Raw genomic sequence first — 18,253 nt, 5'->3', positions numbered from 1 at the left:
TTTGGTTGTAATATTGTTTAATATTTTATATTTCTTTTATCAATTATCTTGACTTTTGTTTTGCTGCACACGTGATTTTCGCGCTCTTTTTTTAAAAGAAAACATATTTATTAACGAAACCTAACAAAGAGAGTGTAAATCAAAATGAATAATAGTTCAGCTACTGAAATGAAAATAAAAATAAAAATAATCTGCAAGGGGTGTAAAATAAAAATAGCCAATAGTTCAAGGGGGAGTAAATAAAAACAGGCAATAGTTGCTGGGCGACAAGGTGATTTGCACGTGAGAGAAGAAACAACGCAGAGAGTTGCTTGGACATGAGAAAAGATTATCAAGAACTTAACAATGGAGGAAATGGAAGAAATAATAAGGCCACAGATAAATATTCTGCTGCACAAACTTGTCATGTAGCCTTGAAAAGCACCAAATATGAATTGAGAACTTCATATGTTTTTTCCCCCACTGGTTTCACTGCGCACAAGAACACAAGCCAAAAGACAGTCCTCAAAATTGCAACTAATTGGTTGCCTCGTATACAGATGATGTAAAGAATGATTGGGAAGAGTTGAGTGAGAAGATGGATAAACAGAACAAGGGTCAACATTATTATTAAGTACTAATTGACAAGGAATGAACGAATGCCTAACCCTCGTCTCCACCTATTCTTTCTCTTCCTCTGTTTCCCTATTGATCACAGGTGTAGCTGCTGACATCGCTCCATGATAGACAGCACTTGATCTTCTTGTGTTGAGGTATGTGAAACCTTGGTTCTCTTGGCACTGTTGGATGCTTCATTGACCTTAAGAAATCCAAAAACAGCAGACAGTACGTCATTTAACTTACTAGTCATTCAACAAGAAAGCTGCACGGGAAAGTGCGCATTTCATCTTGAAAGGGGTCTTTTAGAAGGGCTGGCTGATACAAATCAAACGAAGGAAGCATATGATCCATGACCAAAAAGCCACATACATTTCGAAGTAAAATAACCATGCTTTGGCACGAATTTTATCGAGTGTATTCTGAGGACAACGAAATACAAGGTCACCACCATTCCTTCTTTTTTGTGCATATTAACTACCAAAAGAACTGATGTAAACATTCTTTCGAGCACAAGGACATATCAAAACACATTTGAACAAACACCATGGTCCCTTGGACCTTTTTGCTTTTCCCCCTTCAGAAGAAAGGTTGAGCTTTGCCACTGTAAACGACCCCACCATAGCCACCAAGGGAACGCATATGGAAATGAAGTGCCTTGCAAGACACACACATGCGAATAAATAAACGAGGTAACCCTTACCTTCTGGGAATGAATGGCCGGTCGAAATAGGGCATGGGCTGTGCTTTTGGAACGAGTTCCTTTCTCAGTCTGCGTATCTCTTCCTCTTCTGCCAACTAAAAGAGCCAACAGCGAATTTAAAGATTTTAATCAGAATGAAACAGCAGCATCACCTTAAAATCATGCCTTTTCTTTCTATACTTACCTTTCGTTGCCTCTCTCTTTCCATCTTGTATTGCTCAATCAGGCTTATCTTCTCAGATACCTGACAGCATTGTAATATAAAGAAATGATAAAGTTACTTCCAGGTTTCAAGTCTTGGTGCTGTGATATAGTTTCAGCTAGCTAGAACCAACAAGTAACAACAAATAAGTAAATACATGATTGCCCGCACATGAAAGCACAAACACCACTTATCAACCATGAGGGGGGTTAGCAACCTCATTCTATGAGAGGTTCACTGTAAGCCAGGCTTTAATTAACCCATTTTCTGGTAGTTTAATCATAAACCGAGCAGGGCACCTATCAAGATCAGCACTAAAACCCCATATGCTAATCACTATAGTTAGAAAATTACCTGATGATCAAAGTCAGCACGGTCCACGGCCCGAATATCACTATGGAGCTTCAGGTCAACGGGCTTGGTGTTTTCTTTCACTGGAGGTTTGATTAGGCACTGCAGACAACGCCAATGTTAGTAATTCATGATCAAAACGTATGATTAAAAACTGAACTCCATGACATGTAAAATTAGACAGAACATATCAATGAAATTGAACTCATGAACACAAATATTTTCCTAAATCCTTATTGCATACTCCTCATGACAGAAACAGGTCATCTAATCTCAGTTCTGTAAACTGTTTATCCTTTCAAATCAAAATGGTTAAAAACATGCTATTAGCCATGCAGCACATGGAACTGGTCTTCAAGTTTTACAAGGCATCTTGGAGTATCAATTGCCTTGCCTGCTGAATCAGAGAAAGGACTAACCTCTGGTTCGTCTGTTGTCCAAGGCAGCCCTTGTGCAACAGGAATCCGCAGCCTCTCCTCCTCCATCATTATTTCTTGAATCTTCTTTGTGAATTCCTCTTCCTTCTGTCTTCCCCTTTGCTACAATGGGAACCAATCACAAAACTTACAATGCGATTCATTACAAAGCAATGTGAACACTCCATGTTCAGCTCTCATGATGGAAAAAGAAAGAAAGAGAGCTACGCACCTCTGTCCTGAGCTTAAATGGCTTTTGGCTAGTGACTTTAAGTTGCTTTTTCTTCTTCAATCGCCTCACCCCCATTGTTCCACTTGACTCAGCACTCTAAAAATTCAAACAAGATCACCAAAATCATCAGTGTAAATATAATACACTTGAGATCAAATAGGAAATTACGAGGCAAGTAAAAAAAAAACTCACATTTCTTCGGCTTCTCCTGCCTCCATTAGATGACCTGCTAGAATTACTGGCATTTCGAAAAAACAGAAAATTAATACCTAATTAGAACCTAATTTAAAAACTAAAATATGTTTTCAAATGTGGGGTTCAATGAAATCAATTCAGCAATTGTTACTAACCTGCCCTGACTGCCATCCCATGAAGAGGAAAGAGAAATCCTTGAATCCAGCCCCAGATTCTCAGAAGTTAAACAGAAATCAGATGGACAGAATGAAGAAGAAGAGACGTTTGTCTCGGATACCTCAGCAGGCTGAAACCTAGGCAATGAAAATGAAGAAGAAGAGTATTCAGTCTCGGGCACCACTTTAGGATGCTGCAATCCAGGCAATGCCCATTGCATTGCCTTCTTTCTATTCTCCTTTTTCTCCTCCTCTTCAGTCTTATCTGATCCCTTTGGATTTGGTAGGGTAAAAAGCTTCTCAAAGGCATCAACCAAATGCTTCACTTTCCCAGAGTCAGGTGCACTGTTTCTTGCATCTTCAAGTAACTTATCTCTCCTTCTCTTGATTGTGGAACTACCCAATTGTCCCGATTTCTCGCTTTCGCAGGAATATTGAGTATCTGATCCGTCTCTATCTTCAATCTCAAGATTTTGAGCCGCAAAATGATTTTCTATCTCCTCCTCTTCGAATTCTATCATTGCTTTATAATCGAAGGCCTTTTCCTTGTCTGTTTCACCTTTCTCTTCAACATCGTTCTTGTTCTTGAAAAACTCCTCCTGCGAAGCCCTTAATGTCTCATAGGCCACACACAAGCACTTGTTTACATTGTCCCCATATCTCTCCTTGCACTTGCAATCCACAGGAGTTGTATTTGAATTCAAAGCCCCTTTCTTTGATTTCTTTTTTGCCACTACAAACCTTCTTTCCCTAATCTTGTTTCTGGGTGAATAAATGACAGGATTTAGATTCAAAGTCGGATTCCTCGAGGCAGATTTTTGGGATTTGGCAGATTTGGTAAGAGGAGAACTTGTGGGTCTTGAACTAGGACTTGAATGGGAAAGATTTGGATTTGAATTCTCACATAATTTTGATTGAAACCCGTGCGGGTCTTTCACCGGAGTGGCTGATTTTGGATTCTTGGTATTCAAATCCATCAAGAATCACTTCAAAATACCAAAATCAATAAAGGGTTTTTTGCTTGTAAGTGTTTCGATTGAGAGGGAGAGAGATGGGGGTTTGTTTCTTTGATCACTGAGAGAGAGAGAGCGATGAATGAGGGCATCGATGGTGTGTGACTGTGAAGAGAAAAAGGAACGTAGGGGGTTTTGGACGCTCTTCGTAACGGCTAGTTTTTTTGTGGGGTTGTGGTTTTGTAGGGGTTGGATTGATGCGTTTGAATTTTGTTTTGGGTTTTTGACCGTTAGATGGTGTGTGATTTTAGTGGATTATTTAGCAACAGTTATGCCTATAAATCAATCTCTCTCTCATATTTGGTATTTAAAAAATAAAAGAATTTGGAATTTTTTAAATCCTTGAAGTTTTTTATTTATGATGTATTTTAAAGTTAAGTTTTTGGGGGAGCTTCGTTTTTTTTTTTCCTGTAGTAAAATTCAATAACCCAAATTTTATTAGAAATTTACAATATTTTTTTTAAAAGGTTTTTAAAAAATTTTAAAATTTTTTATTTAAAATTAATATATTTTTTATATTTTCAAATTATTTTGATATATTGATTTTAAAAATAATTTTAAAAAATAAAAATATTAATATATTTTTTAAAATAAAAATATTTTAAAAAACAACCATAATCATATTTCCAAACAAACATTACCTGTTATCATCATAATTTTAAATATATATTTAAAAAAATTATAATAAAAAATATAATTTTTTATTTCATTACATTAAAATAATTTAAAATATATTTTAAAAAAAACACATTTCTATAACAAAAATAAACAGTGCATAAACTCTTCTTTTTTTTAATTGTCGAAAGGACTTCGTTGAAAAAGATTGAAGAAGCATAGCCCAGATTGATTTGCAACTTTGAGTTAGGCCCAAAAACATTTATATTATTTTTTTCTTTTTTAATAAGGTCATTTTCCGGTTAGCTCCATGGACACCGAGTCTCTCTCCGATTGAAGCCTCAGGCGCCGTCTTCCAAACCCACATTAGTGTGTGCGTGCGTGCGTGGGTGTGTGGGTGTGTTAATAATATTTTCTTAAAACCTTTTTTGTGATTTGAACCTACATGACAGTGTTGGAAATATACCTACTTATCAATATCGTCAAGTCTTCGTGAGATTGTATCCAACAACCCAATATACGTATATAATATTAGTTTATTTTTCTTCGGTACACTCTAGATTAAATAAAAAAAATAAAAAGTAAAAAAATATATATAGATTACATGGAACTATATATATGACATTTGTTATTAAATATAACTTAGTTGATTATTTTTAAATTTTTTTAACTTGAATTTTTATTTAATTTAAATTTAAAATTAAATTCTATAAAAATTAATTTAATGTAACTCAATCAACTTAATAGATCTAAAAATAATCTAAACAACTGATAAAAAAATAGTTTGGTTTTAAAAAAAAATCTCAAGGTAATATTATTGTTTTATCAAAAAAAAAATATATTGGATTGATTTGCACTTTATGGTATAATTTATTAATTCCATACCTTAGATTTCACTCGCTTTAATAATTTTATTTTTTAAAATTATTTTTTATAATAAAAAATATATGCTTATAAAATTACTCATCAACTAAATATGAATATATTTTCTTGAAACTGTAATAACCTTATATAAAATAAATTGAAATAAATTATAAAAATTAATTAAATGTTTAAGGATGAAATTATAAAAATAAAATTAAAAATTAGTATTAAATAATAAAATTATAAAAAATTTATTAAAATAAAAAAAATAAAAATAAAAACAGCTTGATAATATGAGTTTGATTAGTTTAATGGGTTTAGGCTTAAAAATAAAGCCCAAAAATATTTAAGCCTATTTAGTCTCTGCACTTGAGTTATTTTAAAACATATACATGACTTGAATACATTAATCAACTTCATATGCCCTTTGTGTGTGTATATAAAGATTTGACAACTTATTTCAACACTCAACTTTCTAATGATGTATTAAAAGATATCTTGAGATTAAGGTGGCATATGGCACTTGTAAAAATAAATAAAATTGCGGAAGATAAAGGTTTTAATCAAATTTGAAAGCTTCAAATGCATGTGTGTATGTGTTTGTATGTATCATAATATTAAAAACATCATCCAACTATGTAGGTATTTTCCACTTTGTCACAAAACTATTTTCATATTAATTTTATCCTTAATTTTTTTAAAATTTTCAATTAAGGACTTCCATCAATTTTTAAAACTTTTTATTCATATCTCTATCCAAATTTTACTTGTATTTTTAGGAGACGATATTATTTTGTGAAAAAACTTAACATTGTTTTCGTTAGATAACTTTAACATGGGTGCTTATTGAGAAATTAAAATAGTATGGTGATCAAATTGATACAAGAATAGTTTAGATACCAAATTGAGACTGCCACAATCATAATCATTTGGTGTGTATTTGAGGTTTGCCAATTATTTTTTACCCCATCTTGTATATTTTGAGTTACACATTATTATCTCATTTTTTATTTTTTTATTTACTTTTCATAACCTTTTCAACTTAAAAACAAGTTTTATAGTTTGTTTTTATGGCCATGTTTGGAAACGTAATTAAAATAACATTTTTTAAAAATTTAATTTTTTTATTAAGAATTTTTTTTAATGTTTTTATATAATTTAGATATATTAATCTCAAAAATAATTTTTAAAAAATAAAAAAAAATTATTTTAATAAATTTATAAATAAAAAACACTTTAGTTATTATTACAATTTCGAAGAAGCCCTAGATTACAAAATAAATAAACACCCTTATGAGTTGCTTTTGTTCTCTTTAGTTTCAAATTACAAATTAGGTTGATTTTATTTTATATGTAAAAAATCCTCTTTTTTTTTCTTTTTTTTTGCATTCGATAGGTTCAATTATCGATAACGCTTGATATTGCTAGCCATATAGAGACATTAATGATTTGTCACTTGTGAATAACGACTAGATTTTAGCATGTTTGATGATATAAAAGTCATACATACTCAAATATTACAAATTAAATTAAGTTATTATACCTATGATGTGTACTTGTCCATTTCAATTAAATTAAGTTCCTTTTTGGTACCAACAAATTTATTTTCTTCTGTATCTATAAATTCTTAAGAAAAATTTAATTAGGCCTTCAATTTGTAAAAACGTTGGAGAAAAGGCCATTAAGACAAAAAGGAAAAAGGAAAAGAAAGAAAAGATATAGAAATTAGACAATGTAATGTAATTTATATGTAGCACCTTCGAAAAGAAGCTTTTACATTACATTATAAATTACAATTGCGTTATAATTGCAATTGTATTCTAGCTTTTTTTTTTTTCCTCTTTCTTTATATAGTTGACAATCCCAAAATAATTTTCTTTACTCATTCCTCTTGAAGTAAGGTCAGGTTTGATTTTTCACACAAATTTTTTTATTATTTAATTATATATTATTAAGTATAATTCCAAATCAAACCATTAGATCAGGCATAAATTTTATTGAAAGATTTTAGAAGTATTTTTCTATATTTTAATAAAATTTTAGGTGAATTAGAGTTCAAAAAAACTTTATGATATAAGTTAAAATAGGATATAAAAATTTTATTAATTACTTTCTTTTGACTTATAAATTTCTTATTTGATAAGGATATAAGGATATGATAATTGTTTTGGGAATTTTTTAGTTATATAAGAATATTTAATGAGTTGTGATATAATTTTTAAGTGTGGTAAGAATTTATTAATGTTTTAAAAATCTATTTTTACAAGTTGTTGATATTTAATAACAGATTAGTTTTTAAGATTATTGGACAACATTGTAGGTTGTATATAAATTTTATATTATACATGTATTGTTTTCTTTTTTTCTTCTCTTTTCACACTAATATAAAAAATTAATTTATGAGTTTTATTTTTATTATTTTAGTTATAATTCAAAGTTTATCTGCGTTTAGTTAATATTTTATTTTTAATTAGGATCTAATATTTAGACCAGAATTTATGCTCACACTAGTATATTTTATTTTTTCAAATCATCATATTTTGTTTTCATCTTGTAGTTTTTACATATGTTTTATATGAATCGGAGCTATTAAAACAACTGTAATGATGCTAACACTTTTAATTTTATATCTTTCTAAATGCTATTGCCTAGCCGTTAGTGCAGCGAAGATGGATTACTAGTAAGCATAACACAAAATAACAATACCAAATAAATCGATACAAACTAAGTTCGGCCCATTAGGAACATCATTATACTTTAACTAAGCATATATTTAAAATTAGCATTTTAATGTGTCGTTGGTGGGTCATATTTTTTTTATAAAAAAATGGATCTGTGGGCTTTATCGATTCATTTTTATGTATAGAATAATTTTAAATATAAATAAAAAGTTTATATAAATATTTAATTAAATAAATCAATCAAATATTATTTAAAAAAAATTAACAATAACTAAAATTAAAAATATACAAATTAAAAGGTAAATGCAAATAAGATATTTAATCCTATAAAATAAAATACTTATCACATTGTATTTACTGAATTTGTTTATTGATATAATTTTTTTATTCATCTAAACAATAATGAAAATATTTTTTAATGAATTTCATTTACATAAAAAATAAAAAGAATTATAAATAAATCATAATAATATCTTAAAAAATTAAACATATATAAAACATTAAAAAAAACTCTCATTCCAGAAAAACTAAATAAAAAAATTATAAATTATAAATGAAAGATATTGACAAAAAAAGTTGTGCATGCATCCCAAAAGATATGAGTGGCATCCACTCGCTTAGGCAAATTTATAATATGCTAGCGATTTTTTTTAATATTTTAATTTTTAAAAAAATAAAAAAACCCTTGGTTCCACTAAAAAATAACCAAAAAAAACCAAGAGGCAACCATGAAAATACCCCTCCAAGGAAGTTTTAAGAGCATTTGCTCCTAAGGGTATTTAAACACTTTTACTGTTCATTTAAAAAGGAAATCACGACAAAGCTCCAGTACAAAAAAACTTAATTTTTCTTTCTGTCTAAAAGGTTATTTTAATAACTCAACTGTTTAAAAAAAATTAAAAAAAATCGTGCGCCCAATGATTTCTTAAAAGATATTTTATCCCTGTGAAAAGAAAAAAACACCCCCCCATTCCAAGGCTTCAGTTTTGTGTTGAGACCTTGAGAGGGGAAAAATGGAGAAAACATTCTGGACATAATCTTTTTCCCGTACATTTTAGATTTTCTTTTAATGTATTTATATCTCTTGAAGTGAGAAGCAAGTTAATCTCTCGAGGCAATTCCATGCTCCTTTTCATTTTGATTTCTTTAAACTATTTTTCATCTCAATGGAAATCATTGTTACTTGTAACATAATTAATTATAATATTTCATATCAATAAATAAAAAAATAATAACTGATTTTATTAAAAATATTAATTGTTAACTTATTATTTACATTTTAAATTGTTAGGCTCAAAAGTAAATTCACATTATCAAAAATAAAACTACGAGAACAATATAACTTAAAATAGATAATATATATTAAGTTGGACAGAATTATTATATTTGATATTGAGTCAATCTTATTAATTATTTGATTGTGGCAATGAAAAAATCAAGCTTTTTAAGAAATGAATTGTAATATTTCACATCAACGAATAAAGAAATGATACCTAGTTTTATTAAAAGTATTAATTATCAATTTATTGTATATATTTTGATATATCAAATTTATAAATAAACTTGTATTACTAAAAATAAAATTATAAAAACAGTAAAATTTAAAACAAATAATATATCACAGGTGGGTTAGGCTGTTATATTAACAATAGCGAAGACTTTCATGGATGAATTAAAAAAAAAAAAAGGGCACGCATAAGCCACGCGCCTTAATGCATGACATGCCTTGATTTCAACGAAAAAGAAGTTGCTCAACCAGAATAATTTTTTTAACTGAGGGACTAAAGTTACTTTTGACAATAATTCAAGGAAGGCAACTACCTTGCTACATTTTGCTTTTGTTCATGTGCTTTCATGTTAATTGAATTCGATTCTGGGCATTATGATGAGTCGTCATCATCGCCATGTTCTTTTGGACTCCATCATTGTTTCCCTTGGAGGTTTTCGTGCTGTCTCTTGACTTCCATGGCTTCAAGAACACTCAACTTTCCCTGAGATCTTAAGCGAGTTCATCCTTGATTTTGAAGCATGCCCTTCACACTTTATTAAAAAAGGTGCTACTATTCTAGCTTTTTTATAAGAATAGGTGCACATGATCATCTCGCCTTTTGCTACCCCCACTTATTCCAAAGAAGTAAAATTCACATGTTTCTACAATGTTTGTGTCGCTTACCATTCATTATTAAATCTGATTTGGAGTGGACTCGGTACAAGATCTGATTATGAGTTAACGGAATCAAACGAGATTAATTTTGGATTAATTTTTTAAAACTTGTTTCAAGTCTCGGTACAAGATCTGATTATGAGTTAACGGAATCAAACGAGATTAATTTTGGATTAATTTTTTAAAACTTGTTTCAAGTCAAGGGCATGTTCATCAAGATGCAAATATAATTATAATCTAACATATATAAAATTCTTTGTTTTTATTCTAAAATGTTCTTCTATTTTTGTTTGAACAATCATTGTAGAAGTACGAGGAATTTCTTCTTTAGGCTTTACATTTTTTTGTGAAAAATCTGGATTCATGTTATAAAATTATCCATTAAAAAATTATAAATAAAACAAGATAAAAAACCATTAAAAAATTATATAAAAAAAACAAGATAAAAAAATTTCTTGCAATATTTAAGAAATCAAGATTAAAAAAATAAAAATGTCGAGCATAACATTCCTTTGACGATATCATGGGCAATACTTGAGTTTCCGGATTCTTGTACCAATTTAAGGAATTTCTCAGGAACGAAAATGAGAGTATTATTAGGACATTATTCTAACAGGTTCTTCAATTTAAGGAATTCTTTTTTGTCTTGTGTTTTTTTTTTCAATTTATTTATTTATTTTTTGGCTTTATTTGAAATTAGCCTTAATGTTTTGTTTCCATGGCCTCGGTGGTGGGTTCCTGTGAAATCTAAAAGGCATCCTGTCATCTATATTGTGAAAATTTGTTGAGAAAAATTAGACATAAAAAAAAAAGGAGAAGAATTGGTGACTGGATCCACAAAAGAGCTTCGTCTTTGTTTTCATCACCCGCCACCTTGGATGGAAGCTCTCATTGGTACAATGACACCAAATTTAATTTAGTGGCCGCAATCACCTCTCTAATGTGGCAGCTTTCCTTGTATGCTAGCGCTCGTATGCTACTGTGTGAATAGTGTGTGAATTGCAGGTATAGATATATTTTTTAAAATTTAATTAAATTTTTTTTTTATAAATTTATATTTTTTTTTTAAAATTTCTTCCTCCTGATCCCAAGAGAAATATAACTAGAAAAAAAATGATAAAAAAAAGAGATAAACAGTTTAATTGGGTTAGCTTATTATAATTGTATCTATAACTTGAGTTGCAAACTTAGTATATTAATCCGAGTCAATCCAATATGTTATTATCTCAATATTATAAAAAAAATTAATCTTAATTTTTTTTTATAAAAAACAAAGTATATTTTTAACAACCATTCAATTTATTTTTAGACCTGTCAAATTGATTTTGTCATATTGTAATAATTCTTATACTGTTTAATTTGAATTTTGAGTTAAACAAGAAGTCAGGTCATCACAATTTTCATGTATTACTTATTTTTTTTCATTTTAAATTTATTCCAAGATTATTTGATGATTCTTTAATTTATTTATGAATTTCATCTAATTGTGGCCTAATGAAATTCTAATTCAGGATATTAGAAGGAATGAGAAAAGATATGTGCTAATAACTCAATTAGATTAGTTTATTCTAGTTCACACCAAGTCATGAGTTTAAAGTGCTAACTTGAGTTAATCTAATATATCACCACTTTAATATTAAAAAAAAATTATCATCATGAAATTTCTTAAATACAAACCACGATTTTACAATTCATTTGGGTTGTTTTTAAACTCACTAAATCGACTCTATCACATTGTGATAATTTTTATGTGATTTAATTTGAAACTCGAGTCAAGTAAGAAGTCGGATCGTGATAAATCCCATATTTTAACCTTTTTATTTTAAATTTAGTTTTTGGTTCTCTAATAACCTTTTGGTTTAGTCTCAAGTTTCATCCCACCCAATCAAAATGAAGACTCAATCGAGGAAAGGAGAAGAGATAGGGAAAAAAAAGAAGATAAATGACCTCATTAGATTAGCTCATTGCGACCATGTTTCTTACCTAACTTAATCTAATATGTTGTTATTTTAATATTAAAAAAAATATTATTTTTAATTTTTTCAAAATCAAATTATATTTTTACTAATCATCGAGACTACCTTCCAATTTACCAAATGAGTTTTATTATGCAGTGACAACTCTCACTTAATTTAGACAATGAATCAAATTAAAAGATTTCAAAGTTACTATTTAGGTTAGATTTAATTATACTATTAAAGAATTTTTTATTTTTAAGAAAAAAAAAGTTTGAACATCTTTACATTATTATTATTATTATTTACAAGGTTGCACTTATAGTTTCTTAAAATTATATTTAAGAAGCCCATTACCACCGCTTCCAATCCATGCCTGCAATCCACTGTTAGCATCAAAATAGTGATCAACTAAAAAGAATTTTTTATTAAAACTAGATCCAAATAAAATTTTATATTTTACCATTAATTTTCTAATTTCTTAATCAGATATTATAAGCTTTTTTCAAAGCTAAAAACAGATTATCTTAGCATATAACATTTAACGTGATGATTTTAAAGCATTCTTTTCCTTTTATACAAAAATAGCAAGTGAATTGCTTATAAGCCATTTGGTAATTGCTATTTCCAGCACCCGTTTGGTATTGAAGGTTTTTTTTTTTTTTTGGTAAAAAAAATGGATCCCAACCTATCTGAGTAATTAAAGGCTCGTTGTGGGGTTCACGTGGACACTACAACTAAAAATTGAAAAACTAAAAAAGTGGAAGAACTTCAAGCCCGTTATCATTAACTTCTATTTCCATATCTATTTTAATAGATTATTTTTTAACCTTCCCCGTATAACTACAGCATTATTTAATATTATAATAACAATTACTTTTTAAAGTATTTTTTAATTAAAAATATATTAAAATAATATATTTTTTTATTTTTAAAAATTTATTTTTGATATTAGTATCTCAAAACAATAAAAAAAAACAAAAAAACTAGTTAAAAATTAAAAATTTTAGATCTCAGTGAAAACACAACCTAATTACATAGCCAAATAGGCTCAACAACACAATGACAACTACTGGAACCATATTTTTATAGATGCAATCATGCCAAACATATTTTTAATATAAATATTCAATATTTTAACAATTAATTTCATTTATGAAGCTTAAATTTAGTAGGGTTGTCAAACCCCCTTTTTAAGAAATAGTCTATTAATAAATCTTTAAAAAACCGATCCATTAAAGGTAAATACAAGTTATAACTCAAAAACTCTACTAATTAAACATAACAAATAAAAAATTTATTTGTTTTTTATTTTAAAAACATATATTTACCTCAACGAGGGGCGCCTTTCCTTTAGGCGTAAATAAATAAATTCCACGGTATTATTTTGTCCAAAACAATCAAAGCCACCTCTTTTACCTTTCTACCCCTGTCCTCCCCCCCTGCCTAATCCTGGACCGCGGACTCTGCTCTTGAGAGCTACATAGCAACCAAATCCATTGGAGCGATGTAGTCACTCTTTTTTAAGAAAAACACAATTTAGTCCTTTTCACATCAAGATTTGTTAATTAGCACCTGTGCTTTACTATCCTATGCAAATCCAGTACGTTCTATCATTAAAATACAGTTATAAAATATAGTCAACCCTACTCAAAGCTCCGGTCATGTACTGGGCGAGTTGATCCACGAGTCGATGAGTTTATTCAAGCTATAATTTGTAATTATAATAAAAAAAAACTATGGAACAACATGTTGAGGTGTTTTTTGAAAAACAAATTTCATTATGGTAAGAAAAAAAATTGATTCAAAGAAAAATAATTACTGAATTAACTTAATTAACTAAGTCGGCTTCTATAACTATCCGATTAAGTAATGAAAACTCAATGATAAGATTTAATCAATTAAAATATAAGAAAAATCCCTTTATCACAAAACCAATGAATCACCGACAAGCATAATGACAATAATAGTTTCAAGAGAGAGAGTGAGAGAGATGGTTGTGATTTACGTGCAGTCGCTAATAGTATTTCAGGGAGGGGCAAGCAAACAAGTGGATCAGAAAGTCAAGGGACTAACTAATATTTTAGAGAATAGAGGGACCGAAATACAGATTGCTTATAAATACAGTAATTAAAGTACGTATAATTTACTTAAAACCAATTAATAGGGAGGCACACAGGAGGGGCAGATCTAGGAATGGAGATGTGTATTTAAACATCGCCCCGCTCTCTCTCTGCTCTCATTCCAGCATCCAGTTAACAGAAGACGTCAAACAAATTACTCTCTTGATCTCTCTCTTTACATTCCGAGGTACCATTCCAATTTCATTTCTCTCTTTCTTCTAATTTAATTATGAAATTCGTTTAGGTCCGATGATATTCAGCGCAATTTTACTCCTCGATCTGTTGTTTGAAAAATGGATCTGATTGGTTGGAAAGTCATAAGATCTACCGACGTTTTTAGCTTTGAATTCTACTGGATCTGCTTCCAAACTGATTCTAGCTCTTAATTTCTGTTCGGATCTTAGCATTCTAGGCTGTAGTAGTAAGTTGTAGTTTGTTGTTTCATTTTTTTATTTGTTTCATTTTTTTATTTAATTTATTATCGAATATCCAAGCAAATGAGTCAAAACGTATGAGAAGTGCAACATTTTCTAAGATCCAGGAGGGACTAGGACTTGATTCAAAGTCTAGATCTAGCTCAACATATTGAAAAGGGTTGGAATGGTATCGATTGTGTTGTGGGAAATGGACTCAGTTTTGTTGTTTGACGTTGTCATGTGCTGATTTGATACATCATTGTGTGTGTGTGTGATTTGTGAATTTACAAGCGTTATTGTTGCTTATCCATTGATCTGCTAGAGTAGGTTAGAGTTTGCTTATTCGTTTTTTATTTGTTTTCCTTCATAATGATGGATCAATAAATGAACCTTGTTCAGGTTGTAAACTTAGAGGAGGAAAATGGTGAAGATCTGTTGCATTGGAGCAGGGTATGTAGGCGGGCCTACAATGGCTGTCATTGCACTCAAGTGCCCGGATATTGAGGTGGTGGTTGTTGACATCTCTGAACCTAGGATTGCAGCCTGGAACAGTGACCAGCTCCCCATCTATGAGCCAGGCCTTGATGATGTGGTGAAGCAGTGCAGAGGCAAGAACATCTTCTTCAGCACCGATGTGGAGAAGCATGTTGCAGAGGCTGATATAGTTTTTGTTTCAGTCAACACCCCAACTAAAACTCAGGGTCTTGGAGCTGGTAAAGCTGCAGATCTGACATACTGGGAGAGTGCTGCACGTACTATTGCTGATGTGTCCAAATCTGACAAAATAGTTGTTGAGAAATCAACAGTCCCAGTTAAGACTGCTGAGGCTATTGAAAAGATTTTGACCCATAACAGTAAAGGGATCAAATTCCAGATCCTCTCAAACCCTGAGTTCCTTGCAGAAGGAACTGCAATCGAAGATCTGTTTCAACCTGATCGTGTCCTCATTGGAGGAAGGGAAACCCCAGAAGGCCAGAAGGCAATCCAAGCATTGAAGAGTGTCTACGCTCACTGGGTTCCCGAAGACCGCATCCTAACCACTAACCTTTGGTCTGCAGAGCTGTCCAAGCTTGCTGCCAATGCCTTCCTGGCCCAAAGGATTTCCTCTGTTAATGCCATGTCAGCACTCTGCGAGGCAACTGGGGCTGATGTTGCTGAGGTGTCCTATGCTATTGGCAAGGATTCAAGGATTGGTCCCAAGTTCTTGAGTTCTAGTGTTGGTTTTGGTGGGTCCTGCTTCCAGAAGGATATTCTGAATCTTGTTTACATATGTGAGTGCAATGGCCTTCCGGAGGTAGCAGAGTACTGGAAACAAGTTATCAAGATCAATGATTACCAGAAGAGCCGATTCGTGAACCGTGTTGTTTCCTCTATGTTTAACACGGTTTCTCAAAAGAAGATTGCCATTTTAGGTTTCGCTTTCAAGAAGGATACTGGCGACACAAGGGAGACCCCTGCCATTGATGTGTGCAAGGGGCTGTTGGGAGACAAGGCTATCTTGAATATCTATGATCCACAGGTCACAGAAGACCAGATTCAGAGGGATCTCATCATGAAAAAGTTTGATTGGGATCATCCTCTCCATCTCCAGCCAAAGAGTCCCAAATCTGCTGTTAAGCAAGTGAGTGTTACTTGGGATGCCTATGAGGCAACAAAGGGAGCCCACGGTATTTGCATCTTGACGGAGTGGGATGAATTCAGGACTCTCGATTACAAGAAGATATTTGACAACATGCAGAAACCAGCTTTTGTGTTCGATGGAAGGAATGTAGTGAATGCGGACGAGCTGAGGAGGATTGGATTCATTGTGTACTCAATTGGCAAGCCACTGGATGCATGGCTCAAGGACATGCCTGCTATTGCATAAGAGAGATGCTGATTGGTTAGCCCATGCAACTGGTCACCCAATTATAGTACGAGGCAATGAATCTGATTCTTTACCTTTTCTTTTATCGAGTATTGTCATTGTTTCTTGCTTCCATCTAGGACTTTGGCAGCATGCATGACTGCCATGGTGAAAGCAAGATGCTTTACATTTTGCCTTACGTTGCGTTTCCTCACCTACCTGTCATTTGGTACTTGTTTAGAAAAGTCGATTTTATGTTTATTTGGCTTAAAGTACTGTCATAAATGAAATGTTGAATTCAATAGATCATTGTTATCTTACACACTTTCCGAATGCCAATTCAGCACTGCTAATTCCTTCGAACTCTCTGTGATAGTTTTATTTTATGTTTTATTTTGGATTCTTTGGTTTGCATTTTTGAGCCACATGACGAGTACTTGGTGCTGCTCATGCCTGGTGGGATTGGTTTTGGTCATTTACTTTGAATGGTCGAGTCCCATTTGTTTAAAGAAGAGAAATTTTATTGGAGGGTATAGTAGTGGTTAAAAGTATATTAAAATAATTTTTTATATTAATATATTAAAACAATCTAAAAATATATATAAACATTTAAATTTTAGACAGCTCCCGTTAAAAACGAAATTCTAAAAGGTGACTGGGGCATCTTGCTCTCTTTTAGGAGATCTGATCAGATAATTCTGCTTCGCGTTTCCTGGGTTCGCGTATAGAGGCTACCGACAAAAATATCCTCTAATCGCTTCAGTCTACTTGTAATGAAATCTTTAGACAGTGACGAAAGCTTTAGATAGCACCAATTTGTTTTCATCACCAAAAGGGTACGCTTCGACATATTCGATGTTTCTTTTTCTTTGTTTTTGAATGACCTGATGTCATGAACTCGAAAAGATGCAGAGAGTTGATAACGAAAATAATTAAACGATAAAGCTCCATCAAGAGATAATAAATTATTTATAGAGAGGACCAATTCCATTTGGGATTTGAAATGCATTAAATTAACACAACAAAGTAAAAGAAGTCGATGTTTTACTGTACACATATATTTTCCATAGTAAGATGACTGTTTTCTATAGTAAGATTACAGTCTATAGCATAACCCAATATAAATTGCTTTAAAGTGGTATTTTTATAGTAAGATGATTGTTTTATTTTTTTAATATTTTTTTTTCAATTTCATTTTTTAATATTAATTTACTTGGAATTGTTCTTCATATTTATTTTTTATTTTTTTATCTACAAGATTATTTCACTTGTATATTCATAGTTGTGAAATTAATGAGTTAAATTTCATAGTAAAATGACTGTTTTATTTTTTTAATATTTATTTTTTAATGTTGATTTACTTGGAATTGTTCTTCACATTTATTTTCTTTGCCTTTTTGTCTACAAAATTATTTCACTTGTATATTTATGATTGTGAGATTAATAAATTAAATTAGATTGATTTAAATATTTTTTTATTATATTTTTTATTAAATTTTTTTCAGCTTTACATTTTGATATTCTATTATTTGATAATAGAATTTTATTATTTTATTCAATTTATTTTTTGATGTGGTTATTTTAGTAGCACATCAAATTATAAATTTAACATGTTTACATAGATGAGCTCAAATTAATATTTTTTTTACTTTTTTTAAGTTATTTTTTTATCATTTTATTTTTTATTATTGTATTTTTATTTATTTTATTAAAATTATATAAACT

At 30.5% G+C, this 18,253-nt stretch overlaps 2 protein-coding genes across 2 annotated transcripts; one reads left to right on the top strand and one right to left on the bottom strand.

The window, feature by feature from the left end:
- Positions 1-221: 221 nt before the first annotated feature.
- LOC105133520 (reticulocyte-binding protein 2 homolog a-like) lies at positions 222-4,019 on the bottom strand. Its single transcript, XM_011037557.1, has 8 exons — positions 2,852-4,019; positions 2,694-2,739; positions 2,502-2,597; positions 2,273-2,392; positions 1,857-1,955; positions 1,485-1,544; positions 1,301-1,395; positions 222-799 (listed from the first exon to the last, which is right to left on the bottom strand). Exons 1-8 carry the CDS (start codon positions 3,826-3,828, stop codon positions 685-687), a joined length of 1,608 nt encoding a protein of 535 aa, XP_011035859.1. The 5' UTR covers positions 3,829-4,019; the 3' UTR covers positions 222-684.
- Positions 4,020-14,317: 10,298 nt separating this feature from the next.
- LOC105133519 (UDP-glucose 6-dehydrogenase 4) lies at positions 14,318-16,848 on the top strand. Its single transcript, XM_011037556.1, has 2 exons — positions 14,318-14,453; positions 15,082-16,848. The coding sequence occupies exon 2, from the start codon at positions 15,104-15,106 to the stop codon at positions 16,547-16,549; it is 1,446 nt and encodes a 481-aa protein (XP_011035858.1). The 5' UTR covers positions 14,318-14,453; positions 15,082-15,103; the 3' UTR covers positions 16,550-16,848.
- The last annotated feature ends 1,405 nt before the right edge of the window (positions 16,849-18,253 follow it).

The sequence above is a fragment of the Populus euphratica genome, unplaced genomic scaffold (genome assembly GCF_000495115.2).
Source record: "Populus euphratica unplaced genomic scaffold, PopEup_1.0 scaffold129.1, whole genome shotgun sequence".
Lineage (NCBI taxonomy): Eukaryota > Viridiplantae > Streptophyta > Magnoliopsida > Malpighiales > Salicaceae > Populus > Populus euphratica.
This window is presented reverse-complemented; position numbering and strand designations above follow the sequence as displayed.

Bases quoted from the DNA above. Each gene is read 5' to 3' on its own strand.
- LOC105133520 (XM_011037557.1), bottom strand. From the start codon at position 3,828: ATGGATTTGAATACCAAGAATCCAAAATCAGCCACTCCGGTGAAAGAC. The intron at 2,598-2,693 runs GTGAGTTTTTTT...TTGAATTTTTAG, and splicing joins GCAGGAGAAGCCGAAGAAAT to AGTGCTGAGTCAAGTGGAAC. The intron at 1,396-1,484 runs GTAAGTATAGAA...TGGCTCTTTTAG, and splicing joins AAAGAGAGAGGCAACGAAAG to TTGGCAGAAGAGGAAGAGAT.
- LOC105133519 (XM_011037556.1), top strand. From the start codon at position 15,104: ATGGTGAAGATCTGTTGCATTGGAGCAGGGTATGTAGGCGGGCCTACA.